The following is a 21,574-nucleotide window of genomic DNA, read 5'->3' as shown; positions in this document are numbered from 1 at the left end:
TTTTATCTTCCATTCTATCTCTTCATTTATTATCATGGAGAATTGCGTCTGTAAAATTTTTATATTTTGCTTAATTAGTTCATCATCTGGTTTTTGGAAAAGGATCCTTTCCTTTTTTCTAATTTCCTCCCAGATCTCCATTTTCTTCTTCTCCTTTATTTTCCTTTGGAATGCGTTTTGTATCGGCCGCTTGGCGGGTTTCACTGTTTGAGTTTGGTTCCTGGTGATCTACATTTTTTTTTAAAAAAAAAACAACCAACCCGAACCTGAGATCATATTCTGAGGCCCTCCTTTGTGGGCCTCCTCCTCAAGAGATCCGGAGAGTGGCAACACGAGAACAGGGCCTTCTCTGCAGTGGCTCCCCATCTGTGGAATGCATTTCCCCAGGAATGTTCGCCTGGCACCTTCATTATACACCTTTAAATGCCAGGCAAAAAGGTTCCGTTTTAAACAGGCTTTTGGTTGATATGTTTGACATCCTATATCCTTTTTCAAATGTGACTTTTTTGGAGGGGGTGTTATTGGATTGTTGTTTTTATTCTGTGATCTTTTCTGAGAACCACGTTGAGACTTCTGGGTATAGGGAGGTATATAAACTCAACAAATAATAATACTAATATTAATACTTTCATTATTTGTACCCCACACATCTCACTGGGTTGCCCCAGCCACTCTAGCTGGCTTCCAACAAATATAAAAGCACAATAAAGCATAAATCATTAAAAACTTCCCTCTACATGGCTGCCTTCAGATGTCTTCTAAAAGTTGTATAGTTATTTATCTGACATCTCACAGGAGGGCGTTCCACAGGGTGGGCACCACTGCCAAGAAGGCCCTCTGCCTCGTTCCCTGTAACTTCCCTTCTCACAGTGAGGGGACTGCCACAAGGCCCTGGGACCTGGATCTCTGTGTCCTGACTGAATGATTAGGGTGAAGACGCTCCTTTAGCATTTCATCAGTTTGCCTTTTTATTCCATCAGGAGATGTTGAAGGGATGCTGGCAGAAGGGGAACAATCCGAAGTGTCACCAAAAGGATCCAAAGAGCAAAGGGATCTGAGGGTTCAAGATGGAGGCAGCAGGCGAGAGGGGAGACGAAAGCAGAAGCCGGAGGGTGACTCTTGTATGTCTCAGGGTGATGAAAACCAAATTCCCAGAGAGGAGAAAAAGCATGAATGTTTGGAGTGTAGAAAGAGCTTCAGTAACAGTAGCAGCCTTACCTCGCATCAGCAAACTCATACAGAGGAGAAACCTTATAAATGTTTGGAGTGTGGAAAGAGCTTCGGTCACAGTAGTGCCCTTACCGTGCATCAACGAACTCATACAGGGGAGAAACCATATACATGTTCAGAGTGTGGAAAAAGCTTCAGTCACAGTAGTGTCCTTACCATGCATCATAGATCTCATACAGGGGAGAGACCGTATACATGTTCAGAGTGTGGAATGAGCTTCAGTCAGAGTGGCCACCTTAAGTCGCATCAAAGATCTCATACAGGAGAAAAACCGTATACATGTTTAGAGTGTGGAAGGAGCTTCAGTAGGAGTAGCACCCTTAAGTCGCATCAAAGAACTCATACAGGGGAGAGACCGTATACATGTTCAGAGTGTGGAAAGAGCTTCAATCAGAGTAGTTCCCTCATCTTGCATCTACGAACTCATACAGGCGAGAAACCGTATACATGTTCAGAGTGTGGAAAGAGCTTCAGTCACTGTGGTGCCCTTACCTCGCATCAAAGATCTCATACAGGAGAAAAACCGTATACATGTTTAGAGTGTGGAAAAAGCTTCAGTGAACGTCGCACCCTTAAGTCGCATCAAAGTTCCCATACAGGGGAGAGACTGTATACATGTTCGGAGTGTGGAATGAGCTTCAGTCAGAGTGGCCACCTTAAGTCGCATCAAAGATCTCATGCAGGAGAAAAACCGTATACATGTTTAGAGTGTGGAAGGAGCTTCAGTCAGAGCAGTTCCCTCAGCTTGCATCTACGAACTCATACAGGGGAGAAACCGTATACATGTTCAGAGTGTGGAAGGAGCTTCACTCAAAGTAGCTCACTTAAGTCGCATCAAAGCACTCATACAGGGGAGAAACCGCATACGTGTTTGGAGTGTGGAATGAGCTTCGCTCACAGCTATGGGCTTACTAGACATCAACAAACTCATCGAGGCAGCAAACCTTATAAATGTTGGGAATGTGGCAAGAGCTTCAGTCGCTTTGACTACCTTTCCTCACATGAAAGAGTTCATACAGGGGAGAAACGATATACATGTTTGGAGTGTGGAAAGAGCTTCAGCCAGAGTGGTAGCCTTACCTTGCATCAAAGATTGCACACAGGAGAGAAACCGTATAAATGTTTGGAGTGTGGCAAGAGCTTCAGTCGTGGTAGCTCCCTTACATTGCATCAAAGATTGCACACAGGAGAGAAACCGTATACATGTTCGGAGTGTGGAAGGAGCTTCAGGTGCAGTAGCTCCCTTACGTTGCATCAACGAACTCATACAAGAGAGAAACCTTATACATGTTCGGAGTGTGGAAGGAGCTTCAGGTGCAGTAGCTCCCTTAAGTCGCATGAAAGAACTCATACAGGAGAGAAACCGTATACATGTTCAGAGTGTGGAAGGAGCTTCAGTCACAGTAGCTCCCTTAAGTCGCATGAAAGAACTCATACAGGAGAGAAACCGTATACGTGTTCGGAGTGTGGAAAAAGCTTCAGTCGTAGTAATATCCTTACTAGCCACCAAAGAACTCATACAGGGAGGAAATCTTAGAAATGTTTGGCCTATAGAAAGAACTTATGTGACAAGGACTCCCTTACTAAACTGAAAAGAACTCGTACAAGGGAAACAGAAAGGTTGGAGTGTGGGAAGATATTTAATCATATCGAATAATGCCTATAGAGAGTAAACCAATGATTGTGTTCAGAATTAGAATTTGCTTCCATTAGAATATTTATTCCTTTTAGTGGCTCTGTTGCAGATTGTTCTCCTGATCAGAGTTAAATTTACATAGCTATGTTCTGTTTTCTTTCCCATGTGTTATTTCCCGTGTATTCATCACTTGTTTATAGTGTTGCTTTAATATTTCTCCCATCCCCAAGATTTGTTAATCTGGTGTGAATTGATCTGATATTTTTCATAGACACAAATGCATTCACTGGTATTCTGTTGACGTATGTAAATGATGTATCTTTGCAGTGAGAGTATAGCCCCTCAGATCACAGCTCTAATGAACAAATGCTGTTGAAAAATATATACTGTATGATAAGCCTCAATGCGCAGTCAAGAGAGAAATTCTTCTTCTTTGGCGATCACTCGTAGCCGAGTAAGATTGTCTTCCATAAACACAGTTTTAACAATGAGTCCATGAGGGGTTTCTGGTTTGCCTGCGAAGGGAAATGGCGGCGTGGTGCGAGTCGTCCGTCTAAAAGACGACCATTACCGGGTGGGGGGGTTAGAGCAATGGAGGAGAGTGCCAGGGTTAGGCACCCCCCAAAAAAGGCCCCACAGGCAGTGGGGTGTCGAGGGGACCAACCAGGCATAAAGAGGCTTGTCACGATCGCCGGAGCTCCGCCACTGCATTGGCAACGAGTGGGGTGTGTGTGTGTGAGAGAGAGAGACAGCGATTTGAGCCTGCCCGTGGCTCCAGCGTGGCTCAGAATCCTGAAACCATGAATCGCCACCTGAAGCAGCAGACTTTCAAAGGAAAAAAGGTGTTGTCAACAACAATGGACTTTTCAAAATCAAAAGAATTGCAGTACAGACTTGTAAATGGGGAAAAAAACTTTGGAGACACATCAGTCTTCAGATACTTTTGAAACTGCACTTTGCTACTTAATAACACGATATACTTTGGATACAAGAAGAAACTGTTGCTCTTTTTTCTTTGATTTCTTAAAAGGAAGATAACAGGAAGAGATTGGAGTACTCTCAGTTCTTATGAATAGGAATGCAGATTTTATGAGGGAAAGTACTGAATGGCTTGGAAAAATTGCCAAGATTTAAAAAATAATAATTCTAAAAAGGACCTTGTATCTTGGCAAGTCCTACCAAACATTGGCAGAAGGACACTTTTCCATAAGTGGGAGGTAATCCCAGGGAGGGAAAGTGCCTGGTAAGAGCTGGAGTAGGAGAAGGGGGGGGGGAGGATTCCTGTTTAAAGAACAGGGCCTGTATTGGAATAAAAACTGAGAGAAGCAGCAGATATTGGATTACAAACATCATTTGGATTACAAATATCATTTGGATTATAAATACGCCTGGAAAATTTTTGGACTCACAGTGGAGTTTTAGATTACAAGACATTTTGTGGATTATAATATAACTAGAAGTTTGGCAAGTGCTAAATCATCATCAAGGAGACAACATAACAGCGAGTTTGAACAGTGGTAACTATTAGACTGCTGTTGTGGCCTGCTTTTTTATTTTTTCTTCCGTAGATTGTATATAAAGGTGATCTTGCCCTCTTCTCTTTTTATTTTTTGGATATTGTGGAACTTTTATAATTTGCTGTAAACCTGAAAGTGTTGTTACAGCTTGGTTTAAAAGGGTGTGGGAATTGGATTGGTGGGAGAACTGTTGTATACAAGATAGGAGTGAGGAAAAGACAGGAGGGCTGAAGTGTCCTTAAGAAAGAAGCGCTTGGGAACAGTTTGTTTTTGAGAACTGACATGGCAGAGAAATCTAAACAAGAGCCAGTAAAACAGAGTGTCAGAAAGGAGGAGAGTCTGAGCACAGGGCGATATAGAAAATACTCCAAAATCAGAAATGGCTGAATTTATGGCCTTACATTTTGCAGAATTTAGCAAAGGGTTGGAGCAGACTATGATTAAACAATTTATGGAAATAAGACTGAGGTACCACTGTAAAATTAAACTAAAATTTGAATAAGAGGGTTGCCGGAAAAGGAGAAGGAACAAGGCCTTGCAAGTTATATGGACGGGATATTGGGGAAATGGATGGGGGCACAGGAAGGAATGGAAGCATGCATTGAGAAGGTTTACAGAGTTCGAACCCGAGCTTCAAGAGAGAAAAGACAGCCATCAGACATTCTCTTGACTTTCACAACAAAGAAAATTAAAGATGCAGTAATGCAAAAAAGTTTTGAGGATGGTCTGGTGGTTGAAGGACAGAAAGTTGACATTTTTAAAGAAATCCCATTTAATTTGAGAGCTAAGAGAAGGAAGTATCAAAACCTGACAGCAATTTTAAGAGGAGCAGAAAATAAATTACAAATGGGAATTCCTGGAGGGAGTTTCCTTTACCTACAGGAGAAAGAGATTTAGGCTAATCTCAGAGAGTCAGGTACAGGAATTCTTAGCGAAACATGGCAAAGACCCAGAGTTTCAAAGCTCGGGGAGAGACTTTAGAACCCCTTATGAGATGCAAAGAGATGAACTGGAAAAGACTGAAAGAGCAGGGCAAAAAAGCAAATCTTTTTAAAATGAATTAAAGGTAAAGGTAAAGGTACCCCTGCCCGTACGGGCCAGTCGTGTCCGACTCTAGGGTTGTGCGCCCATCTCGCTTAAGAGGCCGGGGGCCAGCACTGTCCGCAGACACTTCCGGGTCACGTGGCCAGCGTGACGAAGCTGCTCTGGCGAGCCAGCACCAGCGCAGCACGCAGAAACGCCGTTTACCTTCCCGCTATAAAGCGGTACCTATTTATCTACTTGCACTTAAGAGTGCTTTCGAACTGCTAGGTGGGCAGGAGCTGGGACCGAAAGATGGGAGCTCACCCCACCGCGGGGATTCGAACCGCCGACCATGCGATCGGCAAGCCCTAGGCACTGAGGTTTTACCCACAGCGCCACCCGCATCCCTTTTTAAAATGAATTAGATAATGGCAAATCTTAAATTACTAACTTGGAATGTCAGTGGCCTTAACAGTAATATAAAAAGAAACAGGGTGTGGCATGAGTTTTAAAACGGAATTTGGATATAATTTGCCTACAGGAGACTCACGTTGCAAGAAAGCATGAGAAAATCTTGAGTAATGAGAGACTAGGGAGCCATTTTGTTGCATCAGATGTTTCCAAAAAACGTGGAATTGTTTTGTACATAAAACCTGCACTTGAACCACAATTAATTCAAAAGGATGAGAAAGGGAGAAAATTAATGGTAGAAATTAAAGTTGAGGGAGAAAAAAGAATTTTGGTAGGGATAGATGCACCAAATGAAAATAAATAAATAAAAATTCAGGATTTAGAGACAATTAGAGTCCCATCACTAGCGAAAGAACGATTAGGAGGAAAGACACGAAAGAGGGTAGACTTCTCAAAACTTTTTTTGAAATGATAGAAAATGTAAAATTGATAGATATTTGGAGAATTAAGCATCCGTTCGAAAAACAGTTCACTTTTTTCTCTCATGTTCATGAAAGCAGTGCTTGACTGGATGCAGTTTGGGTCTCTAAGGAATCGGAGCCAAAAATTAAAAATATTGAAATAGATCCAAGAACAATGTCAGATCATAATTCTATAACTATGGAAATACAGAAAGAGACTCAGTCCACCTTTTGGTGGAGACTGAATGAAGAAATACTGGATGATATGACACAAAGAACGAGATTTTGAAAACGGGGGAAGTTCCAGAAACATGGAAAGAGGCTTGTATAACTTTGATACCAAAACAAGATTTGAATGTGACGTTAGTTAAAAATTATAGGCTGATCTCAATACTTAATAATGATGATAAACTATTTGCATTTGTTTTGGCAAATAGAATGAAAAAAATGAAAAAAATTATTTGTCATGACCAAGCTGAATTCCTTCCAGGCAGAGAAATCAAAGATAATATTAGAAACGTATTAAATATTATAGAGTACCTGGAAGTGAGAAATGAGAAAAAAGCAGCATTAATGTTTAGAGATGCGGGAAGAGCATTTGATAATGTTTCTTGGAGCTTCATGAAGAGGGTGATGGAGGAGATGGGATTTGGAGTAAATTTTAATAGGGGAATGCAAGCTGTTCACTCAGATCAAAATGCAAAAATAATTGTAAATCGGGTGATAACGGATAAATGTAGTATACAAAAAGGAACTAGGCAAGGATGCCCCTTGTCACCATTGTTGTTTGTTCTGGTACTGGAAGTCCTGACAAGAAAGATAATAATAATAATAATAATAATAATAATAATAATAATAATAATAATAATAATAATTTATTATTTGTACCCCACCCATCTGGCTGGGTTTCCCCAGCCACTCTGGGCGGCTTCCATAGAAACCAAAAATACACTAAAATATCACACATTAAAAACTTCCCTGAAAAGGGCTGCCTTAAGATGTCTTCTGAATGTCAGGTAGTTGTTTATCGCTTTGACATCTGATGGGAGCGCGTTCCACAGGGCGGGCGCCACTACGGAGAAGATTCAGGCATTCCCGCTACCAGGAGGCCCAGGGGCCCCGAGAGTTTTGCAGCCGACTCCACCACCTTTGCAGGGAGTGGCTGGAGCCAGAGCGACACACCGAGGCTCAGATCCTGGACCTGGTATTCCTGGAGCAATTCCTGGCTGTCCTCCCACCGGAGATGGAGAACTGGGTGAAGGATCAGGGAGCGGAGACCAGTTCCCAGGCGGTGGCCCTGGCCAAAGGTTTCCTCCTGAGCCGGGCAGAGGAGAAGCAGCAGCAGGTGAGACAGTTTCATCCTGGTATCTCCCAGAGATCCATGGTGGCTGCTGAATTCTGAGGGTGGTGTCTCTTAAAAGGCGAAAGTGGCTCTTGGGTGCAGAAGGTTCTGGGTTTAATTCCCTGCATCTTCCGGCAGGGCTAGGAAATCATCCCTTCCTGAAACCTGGAGAGATGCTTCCAGTCTGTGCAGACAGCACGGATCTAGATGGTCCAATGGTCTGGTTCTGGACTAGGCAGCTTCCTTGGTTCCTATTTAAACAGCTCTTCATTCTGAAGCAAGAGGGCTAGAAACTTGCTTTGCCTTTCACCTGTGCCCTCGATATTATTTGAGCGCAATTTCAGCACCCCTTCACATTTTTCTGTTTTTTTCTGTCTATGCATTATTTCCCTTCACTGTGCCCACCCCCTCCAGGAATGTTCTCTCTCTCGCCCCCTGCTGAGTTGATTCCCCCTCCCCCCATATCTGAGCGAAAGGGATCCATAGGTCATAGAATAAACATCTCCCCCATATTGGTCTCTACAGCCAGAGAAGGCCCTGCAACTCTCCCAACATCTTGACCTCACCCCCAAAGGCACACTCCTCCATGGTCTCCCGAGACAGACAGATGCCAAGATCATCAGAGATTCCTGCATTGAAGCGGGTTGGACTAGAATAGATGACCCACAGGGCCCTTCCACTCTATGATTCTATTCACAATATTTTCTTCACCCACAGTCCTCAGAGGCAGCAATACTTTTGAATACCAGTTGCAGGAGAGGAGAGGGCTCTTCTGCACGGATCCTGCCCTCTGGTTCCCTCTGGTTGGCCACTTTGAGAACAGGATGCTGTCCTAGAAGGGCCTCTGACCTGATCAAGCAACTCTTATTAAGGTTTATAATAATATAAAAATAGTATCTGAATATAAAATGTTGCTACTTACTAATTTGAACAGAATGGTACATTACCATAAAACACCATCAAAGGGTCCAATGGCATGTATCACTTAGAAATGTTCTTCTTTTCTAGAAACCATTTATACAATAATTTTTTATTTTTTGGGGGGGAGGCGTGGAATTAGCAAATGGATCAATTGATTAATCCTTTCCCAAGGGTGTTAATAACAGGATTGTCACATGACATCTTTGTGGCTTTGCAGGGCAAGGGATCCCCACTCATTTCTACAATCTCTGCTTCAACAAGGAATCTGACGGAAGAAGGAAGCGATCCTATATCCACACTGGAGTCTGGCTTGCATTGCGGATGGAAGTTGGAAGGGCATGACTCAGCCGGGACTAAAGAAGGAGAAGATCCCAAGATCCTGGGTGAGTAGGACCTTCTCAGCTCAGACGCACAGTGTCAGTGTTTCAGGGACCAGTAGGATTTGACAAAAGTCAAAACTCCACACTAGGTCCCCGTGCCCCACCCCACCCCCCGCCGATCACCCAAGGAGAGTGTAGTGAACACACCCCACCAAGCTAAGTCTCCTTTGCCTCTAACTTTCTTAGTTTGGATGCTTCCTTTTTAAAAAAAAGATTACATTTTATTTATTTGTTAACATTCTTATATTACATCGGTAAACGTTGTCATATTACATTACAGGATTTACTAGAATATAATTTCCAACATGTACAGTGGTACCTCGGGTTAAGTACTTAATTCGTTCCGGATGTCTGTACTTAACTTGAAACTGTTCTTAACCTGAAGCACCACTTTAGCTAATGGGGCCTCCTGCTGCCGCTGCGCCGCCGCTGCATGATTTCTGTTCTCATCCTGAAGCAAAGTTTTAACCTGAAGCACTATTTCTGGGTTAGCGGAGTCTGTAACCTGAAGCATATGTAACCCGAGGTACCACTGTATAATAAATTATATACAAATTTTATATACCTAGAAAGAAAATGAAACAAATAAAAAAAATAACAGAGAAAAAAACTAAAACTAATCCTCCCCCCAAATCATATACATACCGACACATTAGACTGCCTGTCTTTCCCGTTGTATATTCCTTTTTTTACAAATGAATATTCTCTTATTATTGTATATTTCTTTACATTTTATCTAATACATTCCTATATCAATATGTGCTCTTAGTCTTATTTCTCAACTCAGTCTCACTCCAACGTCAATCAAATGCAAGCATAGATAGCGAACCTTTACTGTATTTTTGAACATATGTTTTATATCTATCCTACTTTTCCATAATTTTTTGTTTTGAATTGCCTCTTAGGGTATTTGTTAACTGCGCCATTTCAGCAACTTCTTGTAGCTTGTCATGCCAGTCCGTTATTGTCGGGGCTTCTTCTTCCTTCCACCCCTTTGCCACCAAAGTCTGAGCTGCGGTCGTTGCGTATAAGAATACCTTCGGGATGTCCCTGCCAACAATGCTTAACAGAAATGCCTCTGGTCTTTTTAAAAAAGTTATTCCAAACATTTTTTTTCAACTCCTCGTAAATTAAGCCCCAGAACACTTTGATCTTCCGACATGCCCACTGTGGGGGAATCAGCACCTACAGGGTTAAGAGGTTCTGTGTGACGCCTTGCATCATGAGGCGTGGTCACGGACACTTACGGGAGTGGTTTGCTCTGAGTGTCTCAGTCTGCCTCTGGTACGCTATGCGAGAGGGAGGATGGGTGAGCTTTCGCCAGGTCTGATTTATGCTGTTATTCTACATGATTAAAAGCTAAGAAGATAAGGAAAGCCTTGTGTCTGTTCTGAGTTTATTACCCACACGCTGCAATTTGCTTCTAACTGCTGCGATTGCTCTGCTACCGGCTGAAGAGGCAGAAGGACTTTTGGAGCGGCACGGAGAGTTTGCAAGCTGCGCAATGGAAGTGTGCCGGACGCCATGTTTGGCCTTTCTTGGCAATCATGGCACTTTTGGCCTCTTGGCCGCATATCCACCACATATGATACATGTTGCCATAACTCCCACCACACCTCCAACAAGTATTCGCTAAATTTTTATACATCTTCGATAGTCTTGAGGGGGGTGAGGTACCATCTGTGCTGCATCTTTGACATATTTTCTTTGATGTTATAACACGCCGTAAATTTCACGCCAAATCCTAGTTTGGATGCTTGCTGGCTTTTCAGGACTGGGAACTGTTTGCGAAAGCGGCCACTGATGTCCCTGAAGCAGAGAAGTCTCCATGGGTTCCAGAAACGCCATCTCTTCCTTGTGGTGAAATGAAAATTGCTTCTGTTTTACCTGAGCAGGTAAGGGTGTGAGGCTGGGAATATATCACTTGGGAGCTGAGGAGAGAACAATCTGGGTTCCTCTGCCCGCCTGCCTTTCTGAGTCCTGGCTCCCACCCACGGCGGATACCCATTCATCCAGCTGGGAAACTTCGTCTGAGCAAAAACGGAGAGGCGCCTGTTCCCTTCACAGAACTACAGTTCCCAGAGAGTTTCCCTGGGAAGAAGGGTTGATTCTTAAACCACTCTAGGGATTGTGACTCCTGTGAGTGGAACCAGGGTCTCCCCGAACAATTCTCAGCACAAACTTTTGTTGTTGTTTAGTCGTTTAGTCGTGTCCGACTCTTCGTGACCCCCTGGACCAGAGCACGGCAGGCACTCCTGTCTTCCACTGCCTCCCACAGTTTGGTCAGACTCATGTTTGTAGCTTCGAGAAACATGTCCAACCATCTCATCCTCTGTCGTCCCCTTCTCCTTGTGCCCTCCATCTTTCCCAACATCAGGGTCTTTTCCAGGGAGTCTTCTCCTCTCATGAGGTGGCCAAAGTATTGGAGCCTCAGCTTCAGGATCTGTCCTTCCAGTGAGCACTCAGGGCTGATTTCCTTCAGAATGGAGAGGTTTGATCTTGCAGTCCATGGGACTCTCAAGAGTCTCCTCCAGCACCAGAATTCAAAAGCATAAGCACAAACTACAACTCCCGTAATTCTTTGGGAAGAATTAAACAGGTGTTGTGAATGGATGCACTGCCTAATGCAGTTAGATGTGGGAGGTAATGTTGAAAATACCTCTTTGGATTCATTTTGGTTTGAAGTTGCTACTCCAATCAGTTTTGGAAAAATCCTTGATATTCGCAGACGTATATTTCTAAAGTATATTCCTGTAGTATTCATAGCTGGGCAACAAAAGGGGCTATGGGATTTAAGGAATCAGAATTGGTTTTTAAAAAATAGAATATTTATTAAGTTTTCTGATTTACAATTTAAAATACTCATTTTACATCCTTAAGACATCGGTGACATTCTTCTCTTTCCATGGTTCATCCTGCACATCATAAATCCCAGCATATTTTACAAAAACTAAACCATTCATTATTCCCTTATTGCATCCATCAAAACTTATTTACACTTTTGAATTTGTCTTAATGCTGCCCACGTTTTCAGCTGTACGCAATTATTCCCCATACATTCAATAAACATTTTCCAGTCTTCTTTAAACATATGTTCTTCTTGTTCTCTTATTCTATATGTTAAGTCTGCAAGTTGTGCATATTCAGTCAACTTAAGTTTCCAATCTTCTTTGGTTGGGACCGGACTAACGAAACACGGGTTGCAGTACTAGTGTACGTAAATAACCTTTTTTGACACCTGGGAGTTTCAGTCTGAATTATCTCCAACAGAAAGGACTATGGTTTTGGGGGGGGGAAGTACCGTATTTTTCGCTCTATAACACGCACCCGACCATCACACACACATAGTTTTTAGAGGAGGAAAACAAGAAAAAAATATTCTAAACGAAACAGTGGATGTATGATTTTTGTGGTTCATGCTGTGGCCACAGACATGTGCTCTGACGATGAGTTTTGGGTAGCCCAATGCAAAAATCCTGAGGATCCATGCTTTGTAACCGCGTTTTAAGTGGGGAGGGAAGGAAAAGCACTCAAGGGACAAGGAGCACGCGTGGGGTGTGTGGAGAAGGATGCTGCTAATAATGCAAGAGAGGGGTATAAGAGGAGAAGGCTCCTTTCCTCTCCTGCTTTGCTCCTTTAAAGCAAGCAGGCTCTGCTTCTCTCCCTCCTCCCAGCTCTCTGAAAAACTTTGCTGCTATTTAGCGAGCTGAGTGGAGAGGAGACAGGGACAGAGAGCCTGCTTGCTTTAAAGGAGCCTCTCCTCTCCCGCTTTGCTCCTTTAAAGCAAGCAGGCTCTCTGTCCCTCAGCGGCTCTTCTCCCGCTTTGCTGTTTCAAAGCGAGCCACGGAGGAGGGAAGGAAGGGAAACCATGGATCCTCTGCTCACGACTGCAGCAGATCCCCCCCCCCCCGCCATCCGTAGGCATTCGCTCCATAACACACACAGACATTTCCCCTTACTTTCTAGGAGGAAAACAGTGTGTGTTATGGAGCGAAAAATACGGTACTTTAAAAAAAAATTCAATTCATTATGGATCATTTCCCAATATACTTTTACAAGTCCACCACATATGAAAGTCCACCTCTTGCTTAGATGCATAAGACTGAATTAGTGCTGGAGACGCATAGAATCAGAACTGTAGACTTGGAAGGGACCCCAAGGTCATCTAGTCCAACCCCCTACAATCCTGGAAGAATAAATACCCAGTGTCTATTAAGCAGTGGTCTGAGCACCTCACTGCTTTGGCTACATACTAACACATTTTATATAGGCGTAAATTTTGTGTGGATACCTGTTTACACATCTGTAAGACTTGCATTAACTTACAGGTTTTATTTAAGATCTATACAGAAGATCGCAAGATGCGGGTGGTGCTGTGGGTTAAACCACAGAGCCTAGGGCTTGCCGATCAGAAAGTCGGCAGTTCGAATCCTTGCGATGGGGTGAGCTCCCATTTCTCGGTCCCAGCTCCTGCCCACCTAGCAGTTCGAAAGCACGTCAAAGTGCAAGTAGATAAATAGGTACCGCTCTGGTGGGAAGGTAAAGGGCGTTTCCGTGCGCTGCTCTGGTTCACCAGAAGTGGCTTAGTCATGCTGGCCACATGACCCGGAAGCTGTACGCCGGCTCCCTCGGCCAATAAAGCAAGATGAGCGCCGCAACCCCAGAGTCGGTCACGACTGGACCTAATGGTCAGGGGTCCCTTTACCTTTACCTTACAGAAGATCTCTAGGTTCACAATGTGAATTGATGATTGCTGTTATTGTTTTCGATGTCTTTCTTCTTTAATGTACTTACAGTGGTACCTCGCAAGACGAATGCCTCGTAAGACGAAAAACTCGCAAGACGAAAGAGTTTTTCGTTTTTTGAGTTGCTTCGCAAGACAAATTTCCCTATGGGCTTGCTTCACAAGACGAAAACGTGTTGCAAGTTTCTCCACTGAAGCTTCATGTCTGCGTATTCATTTGTGGTTTTGTAGGACATCTTAGAGTAACAGTTAAATCTTGCATGCATTTACATTTTCTCAATTTTGGGGGGTGTATGTGTGTGTAAAATTATTAAACAGAAATGCATGATCACACTCCCAAAACTAACCTACCTATTCCAAACCCTCCCAATCTGGATCCCCTCAACCCAACTTCGCAGTTGGCAGAGAAAACTACACTCTTTCATCTTCTCACATAAAAAACCAAGAATAAGCCCCAAATACCTACACCTCCCCACCTCAGAAGGAGGATGGGGAATCCCCAACATAGAAGCATATTACATTGCCAACCAAATACGCCATATAATCCCATATATACTAGAAGATGAGACAAAACAATGGGTACACCTAGAGAGGGACACAATTGAAAACACCTGCACCACAACATACCCACTCCTCCCAAACAAACTAAAGAAAATTCCCACAACACTTAACAGGTACACACAGACCATGCTCAAAGCATGGAAAACACAAATAGGCAAACTATCCCCAACCCCATCCCCACTAATCCCCCTGGCGTACCACCCATTATTACACCATGCAGCACAAAACCTCCAAATAAAAACCTGGCGAGCCAAAGGCTTATATCGCCTAATAGACTTTTATAAAAATAACAAACCCCTGTCAACACAAGAAATACAAGACAAACTAGAAGACACCCAAATGCCCTGGTTAACACAACACCAACTACATGCCCTCTTAAACAACCCAACAGTAAAATCAGCAGCAACTAGGCCCCTGACAACCTTCGAAAACCTCCTCCTAACAACAAAGGGAAACGGTAAAGGGACAGTATCCGCAATATACAAAATACTACTCCAAAATCCCGCAAATCCCCTAGACACAATCAAAAAACAATGGGAGAATCACATAGGCTATGAGATTAACCCCACTCAATGGACCAGAATGTGGTCTAAACCCCCCTTTAAATCCATATCAACGAAAAGAAAAGAACTCACACTGAAACTCACCTACAGGTGGTACCTAACACCAAGGAAACTAGCGCTAATACACCCAGGAACCTCACCTAAATGCTGGAGAGGGTGCACCTCCACAGGCACATACCTCCACATGTGGTGGGAGTGTCCCAAAATCCAACTATTCTGGACGACAGCCATACAAGAAATATGTACAATAACTAAGCAAGTAATAGACATCACCCCAGAATTGGCCCTACTAAACATCTTCCAAGACAACAATGCCCATTTACACCACAAAGAACTCATAACCCACCTGCTCTCAGCAGCCAGAAATACCATAACCAGACACTGGAGAGACCTGTCAGGAGTAAGCATGGACCAATGGCACCAAACAGTATGGGAAACAGCCCTACTAGAAAAATTAACTAATAAACTGAAACTGACACGGGGACAAACAGAAGAAGACACCTTCACCCCAGTATGGCTCCCCTTTATCACACACACAGCCCAACAGGACAATGACAATAATCCACCAACAGCATACAAATCAATATGGCTAACCTGATCCAAAACACCCACCCACCCCACTCACACACGAAAACAAAGATCACCACAGCCAATCACAAGCAAACAATCACACCCTAGGCCAACCCCAATCTCTCTCACCACCAAAGGAACACAAGTGAACAACACAAGCACGCTGACACCAAACTCTACACACATTAAACATAATAGAAACACCGCCACCCGACCCCACCCCCATCCATCTTCCCTCCCTCCACCCCCCCTTTTCTTCTCTCTTTCTTTTTTCTTCTCCCCCTAATGCCTCAACAAATGAAATGGATTTGTAAAAATGTTAAAGGGAAAAAAACAAACAAAAAACGAGGCACTACACTTCTGTAAAACAAGAAAATCCTTAATAAAATATTAAAAAAAAAAAACAGAAATGCATGATTAAGCCTGCCAATAGACTCTACAGTTCAGAGAACAAAAGGATGGAAGGGGCTCCGCCTGGTGGCTTTTGCGTAAAACTGCAAATTGTGGAAATAAATCATGACGGGGAGTCAAGGTTCTAGTTTATGAATGAATACTAGCCTCAGTGCATTCCTATGGGAATCCGTGCTTCGCAAGACGAAAAAACTCGCAGAACGAACCAATTTCGTCTTGCGAGGTACCACTGTACTATTTCTTCCCTCTTTTTCCTTTGCCATGTTGAATGTGCTAAGAAAAATAAATCAATAATAATAAGGTGTGACAGGGAGATGTTCTCTTCTCCCCCAGGATCTGGTGACCTTCCAGGAGGTGGCTGTGCATTTCACAGAGGAGGAGTGGGCCCTGCTGGATCGGGACCAAAGGTCTCTTCACAGGGAAGTCATGGAGGAAAATTGGTGGATCGTGGCTCCTCAGGGTTAGGCGCCCTTTTTATTGTGCTTGGCTTTCTTAGTAGTGGTGTCCTCCCTGTGGAACGCCCTCCCATCAGATGTCAAGGAAATAAGCAGCTATCCTATTTTTAGAAGACATCTGAAGGCAGCCCTGTTTAGGGAAGTTTTTAATATTTAAATGCTGTATTGTTTTTAACACTTGATTGTGAGCCGCCCAGAGTGGCTGGGGAAACTCAGCCAGATGGGCATGGTATAAATAAATTGTTGTTGTTGTTGTTAAAGCAAAAAACAAGCAAACAGTTTGCAAGTTCTAACAAATTATTGGAGCTTTCATTTCTGTTCTCTTACCCCATGGCATCACCCACCCACACACCCACACTGAGTTTTCCTCACTAAGTCAGCTGCCTTCTGGCTTCCCAGAATCTTTTTCTAAATCACGGTAGGTGGTGATGTCAGAGGCTGCTTCCTTCCTTCTGAGTGTTGGGCTAGGACCTGGGAGACCAGGGTTCAAATCCCCCCCCCCCACTTGGCAATAAGTTTTATTAAACATTTTGACAGCCACTGCTTTCCCATCCCTGATTGGCTAAACAGATTCTGAATATTCTAAGGCAGGCACCCCCAAACGTGGCCCTCCAGTTGTTTTGGGACTACAACTCCCATCATCCCTAGCTAACAGGACCAGTGGTCAGGGATGATGGGAATTGTAGTTCCAAAACATCTGGAGGGCCAAGTTTGGGGGTGCCTGTTTTAAGGTCACCCAATGGGCTTTGTAGTCAGAAGAACAGTCCTGGTCTCCATGGTCTCAGTCTTGCACTTGGTGCATAGCACCAGTTCTAGTTGATGGGACTCATTTAAAGCATATCCCAGGCAAATGAGGATTCCCGCAAAGCAGAGGTTGGATGGCCATCTGTCGTGGATGCTTTAGCTGGGACTCCTGCATTGCGGAGGGTTGGACTAGATGACCCTGGGGTCCCTTCCAACTCTACAATGCTATGATTAATCCTGGGAACAGTAGTTTGTTAACGCTACTGCAAATAATAATGCAGTTATCTCAGCAAGTGTAAAATTATTAGCAAGTCTTTGTAATTTTTATAAATGCATTCCAATTATCATTACACTTATACATACACAACCTGCCTCTAGAGGCCATCTGTTTCTATGTTGCCAGCATTGTCATGTCTTCCCTCCATTGATCAAAAGGGGGTCATGGTATTATATTTCCAATATACTGTACCGCGTTGCATTACAGTTTCATTCATTTATTTTTTTCTATTTGTCCCCCCCCCTTTTTTCTTTGCTCCCACTTTTTTTTCCTCACTGAAAGCTTTCGTTAAAATATAAACATTTTAAAAGGGGCTACTCTTCTTCTTCTCCTTTGGTGATCTCTTGTCGCTGAGTAAGATTGTCTTCCAAGAACACGGTCTTAACAGTGAGTCTGTAAGTGACTGTGGAGGCCAATTCTGGATCCACACGTCCTTCCACAGTGGGGACATTGGTTTCTGGACAGGAGTTGATCACAGTGAGGGTTTGCCAAGCGTCCCTTCCTCTTAGCATGTTTCTCCCTTTCGTCCTGAGTTTGAGTGTCTTCAAAGCCCATGACACCTTCGGTAAAGGCTGTTCTCCAATTGGAGCGCTCGCAGGCCAGTGTTGTCCAGTTGTTTATACTACTGTAAATAGTAGCTGTGTGAGGGGGGAACTACAATTCCCATGATTCTTTGTAGGAAGTCACGTGCTTTAAATGCCTGTTGGATTACCTTTAAGTGTAGGTAGGCAAACTAGGGCCTGGGGGCCGGATCAGGCCCAATCGCCTTCTAGATGCGGCCCACGGACAGTCCAGGAATCAGCGTGTTTTTGCATGAGTAGAATGTGTCCTTTTATTTAAAATGCATCTCTGGGTTATTTGTGGGGTCTGCCTGGTGTTTTTACATGAGTAGAATGTGTCCTTTTATTTAAAATGCATCTCTGGGTTATTTGTGGGGCACAGGAATTCGTTCATATATTTTTTTCAAAATATAGTCCGGCCCCCCACAAGGTCTGAGGGACAGTGGACCAGCCCCCTGCTGAAAAGGTTTGCTGACCTCTGCCTTTAAGTATGTTGTGAAAAGCTGCTCCATAACAGCTAACTGTGTGCCTTCATGGATTTCGGGTTCCCGTTTTCCCTTGGGTCCTCACCAGTTGTTTTTCTCTCTCTTCCTTCCAGGAGCTGATGGGCAGGAGCGTGAGAATGAAAGAGAAGCCCGCAGGTTGTTGCTGGAAAGAGGCAGCTGCAACAAAGGGGAAGAGCAGACAGCAGAAATGGAATCAAGACAGGAGGAGGGCAAGTCTCAAAGTGTTGACAGCTCTGCAGTCCCGATCCAAGAAGACGCAGGCAAAGGAGAGGAAAGGAGCCAGGACTTTGGTTGCAAGTCAAGCCTCGATGCTCATTGGAAAATCCACACCGAGGAAGAACCATTTAAATGCTCAGACTGTGAGAAGAGCTTCTGTAGTAAATCAGCCCTGAAGAAACATCAGAGAATCCACACGGGAGAAACCATTTAAATGTTTGGATTGCGGACGGTGCTTCCGTTGGCCCACGAGCCTTACTTCCCACACCGGGGAGAAACCGCACAAATGCTTGGAGTGTGGAAAGAGCTTTGGTTCTTACGGATACCTTCCTATCCATCAGAGAATCCACACGGGAGAAAAACCCTTTAAGTGCCTGGAGTGCGGAAGGGGCTTTAGCAGGAGCGATGCCCTTGCATCGCACCAGAGAATCCACACAGGGGAGAAACCATACAAATGCTTGGCGTGTGGAAAGACGTTTATCCACAGCCAAAGCCTCATTTATCACGAACAGCTTCACACAGGAGTGAAGCTGTATATGTGCTTCGAGTGTGGGTGCAGCTTTAGTAGAAGAAGCAGCCTCACTTCGCATAAAAGAATCCACACAGGGGAGAAACCCTTTAAATGCCCAGAGTGTGGAAAGAGCTTCAGTTTGGCCTCGGGACTGAATTCTCACCGGAGAATTCACACAGGAGACAAGCCATATTCGTGCTTCGAGTGTGGGAAGAAGTTTGGCAACCGCTCAAGCCTCACTTCCCATCAAAGAATACACACGGGAGAGAAACCATTTAAATGCTCCGAGTGCGGGGAAACCTTCAGCAGAAGCGCCAACCTGAATTTGCATCAGAGAATCCACTCGAGAGACAAACCCTATAAATGCCTGCAGTGTGGAAACAGCTTCACTAGGAGCACTAGCCTCACTTCTCATCAGAGAATCCACACGGGCGAGAAACCGTTCAAATGCCTGGAGTGTGGAAAGAGCTTCATCCAGAGGTCTTGCCTTACTTCTCACCAAAGAACCCACACTGGGGAGAAGCTGTTTATGTGCTCCGAATGTGAAAAGAGATTCAGTACTAAGAAAACCCTTGCTTTACACAAGCGGCTTCACACAGGGGAGAAGCTGTTTAAATGCTCAGAGTGTGGAAAGAGCTTTAAGAGGAGGGATGCCCTCCTCTCCCATCAGAAAATCCACTTGGGGGAAAAGCCGTACAGATGCTTGGAATGTGGGAAGAGCTTTGTTTTGACCAAGTACCTCAGTAAACATCAAAGAACGCACACGGGAGAGAAGCCATATAAATGCTCTGTGTGCGGGAAGAGGTTTATCGACGGCAAAAGTCTCTCTTACCACCAGCAGCTGCACACTGGTGCGAAACCTTTTGGATGTTTGGAGTGTGGGAAGAGCTTTCGCCAGAGTTCAGACCTTACTTCTCACCAAAGAACCCACACGGAGGAGAATCCGTACACGTGTTTGGAGTGCGGAAAGAGTTTCAGGAAGATTGGCAATCTCGCCTCCCACCAGAGGACTCACATGGAAGAGAAACTGTACATGTGACTGGAGTGCGGAAAGAGCTTCAGGAAGAGCAGCAACCTCTCTTCCCACCAAAGGACTCACACAAAGAAAGAAGCCTACAATTGTCTGGAGTGCGGAAAGAGCTTCAGTTGGCTTAACTCCTATACTTTACATCAAAGAATTCACACAGGAGAGAAACTGCTCAAGTCCATGCAAGGTGGAATGAGTTTCTGTGAGAGCACCGGCTCACATCAAACTATCGACTCTGGGAAAGAAACTATAAACATGCTTAGAATGTGGCAAGGGCTTTAGTCGTAGCAAAACCCTCACTTCCCACCTGCAGCTTCATGCAGAAGAGATGATATAACTTGCCACTAAAGAATTCAGAGAAGCATGGAAATGTAAAACGCCTAGGGTGTAGAAAGAAATTTGCTCAGAAGGCAAACTTCACGAAACATCCCAAAACAGTGGAGAAGCTATATCACAGCTGGCGAGGGCAGTTGGGAGTTCAAATCCTTCTGTTGATGGTAAAAAATTGATGGCTGGGATTTTGTGCATGATCATGTGACCATGATGTGAAGTGGAGAAGGGGGAATTATTGAGCTGCGATTCCTGCCTTGCGAGGGGTCAGACTAGATGACCCTTGGGGGTACCTTAACAATTCTATGATTCTGTGATATCTCAGGATATGGAATAGCTACCATCCTGATTGTGGTGATTTCTTACTTTTGTTTAAATATTTTTGTGGCCACTAGCAGGAGAACAATACAATTTTAAGATAGTGTGTAATCTGATAATGTAACTGTCCTTTGCTCTTGGGGTTATTTTGTCTCTCTGTATTTTGTTCTGCACATTGTGGTAATATATTTCAAAATGTTTAATCCTTGGTTTTAATTTTTTTTTATTACAGTATTTAGGATTAAAATGGTTGCTTTTAACCGTATGTCAGGGGTTCAGGGAGAGAGGCACAGATGAGGGAGGAGACTGAGAGCGAGGGGGAAGAATCCCGGAACGAGGAGGAGGAGGATGACAATGACTTGAGGGTTTCCATGAGTCTTTCAAGTGAATCGGAGGATTCCCAAAAGGGGGCGCCCCTGGTCAGGCCAAGGGGAGCCACAGGGGGGACTAGTCAGGAGCAGGGGAGCAGCAGGGGAACCCCGAGTGGGAGTTGGAGATCGGGGCCGGCTTCCCCGCCGGAACAGAGTGAAGAGGGTGGAGTTCCCAGTGTGACAGACGAAGCAGAGCAGGAAGCAGAGAGGGGAAGGAGATCGGGGCAAGACGTCCTGCCGGGAGGGGCGGAGAGTAGTACTGAGAGTAGTGTAACTGTCAAAAGGAAGGTCAGAAGCAGCGTACGCGCGCCAAGTTCAAATGTGGAGGCGCGCGGAAATGCGGAGAGCCCGGAGGAGGAGCCTGGTCCCAAAGCACGGAGGAGGGGGGAGCAGGCGTCTGGGGATTCAGCGTCAGGGGAAAGCAGGAGGGAAGGAACCCAGGGGGGCAGAAAGACCCTGCGGAAAAGAAAGGACAGGAAGAGGTGGACC

At 44.4% G+C, this 21,574-nt stretch overlaps 2 protein-coding genes across 2 annotated transcripts in view; both read left to right on the top strand.

Annotated features, from left to right (window-relative positions):
* Window positions 1–4,463, top strand: part of LOC114592508 (uncharacterized) — a 41,362-nt gene extending 36,899 nt beyond the window's left edge. The window contains 1 exon segment of the mRNA XM_077923427.1: window positions 1,158–4,463. Within this exon segment, the coding sequence (XP_077779553.1) occupies window positions 1,158–2,887 (1,730 nt within the window). The 3' untranslated portion in view covers window positions 2,888–4,463.
* Window positions 4,464–4,582: 119 nt separating this feature from the next.
* LOC114592488 (uncharacterized) lies at window positions 4,583–21,311 on the top strand. The gene is given in 7 exon segments (XM_077923617.1): window positions 4,583–7,623; window positions 8,759–8,928; window positions 10,104–10,230; window positions 10,670–10,816; window positions 16,104–16,230; window positions 18,405–18,739; window positions 18,870–21,311. Coding segments are annotated over 7 exon segments (2,688 nt in total). The 5' UTR covers window positions 4,583–7,320; the 3' UTR covers window positions 20,349–21,311.
* The last annotated feature ends 263 nt before the right edge of the window (window positions 21,312–21,574 follow it).

This window comes from Podarcis muralis, chromosome 2 (genome assembly GCF_964188315.1).
Source record: "Podarcis muralis chromosome 2, rPodMur119.hap1.1, whole genome shotgun sequence".
Taxonomy (NCBI): domain Eukaryota; kingdom Metazoa; phylum Chordata; class Lepidosauria; order Squamata; family Lacertidae; genus Podarcis; species Podarcis muralis.
The sequence above is the reverse complement of the archived record's forward strand: the minus strand, read 5'-3'. Positions and strand labels throughout refer to the sequence as shown.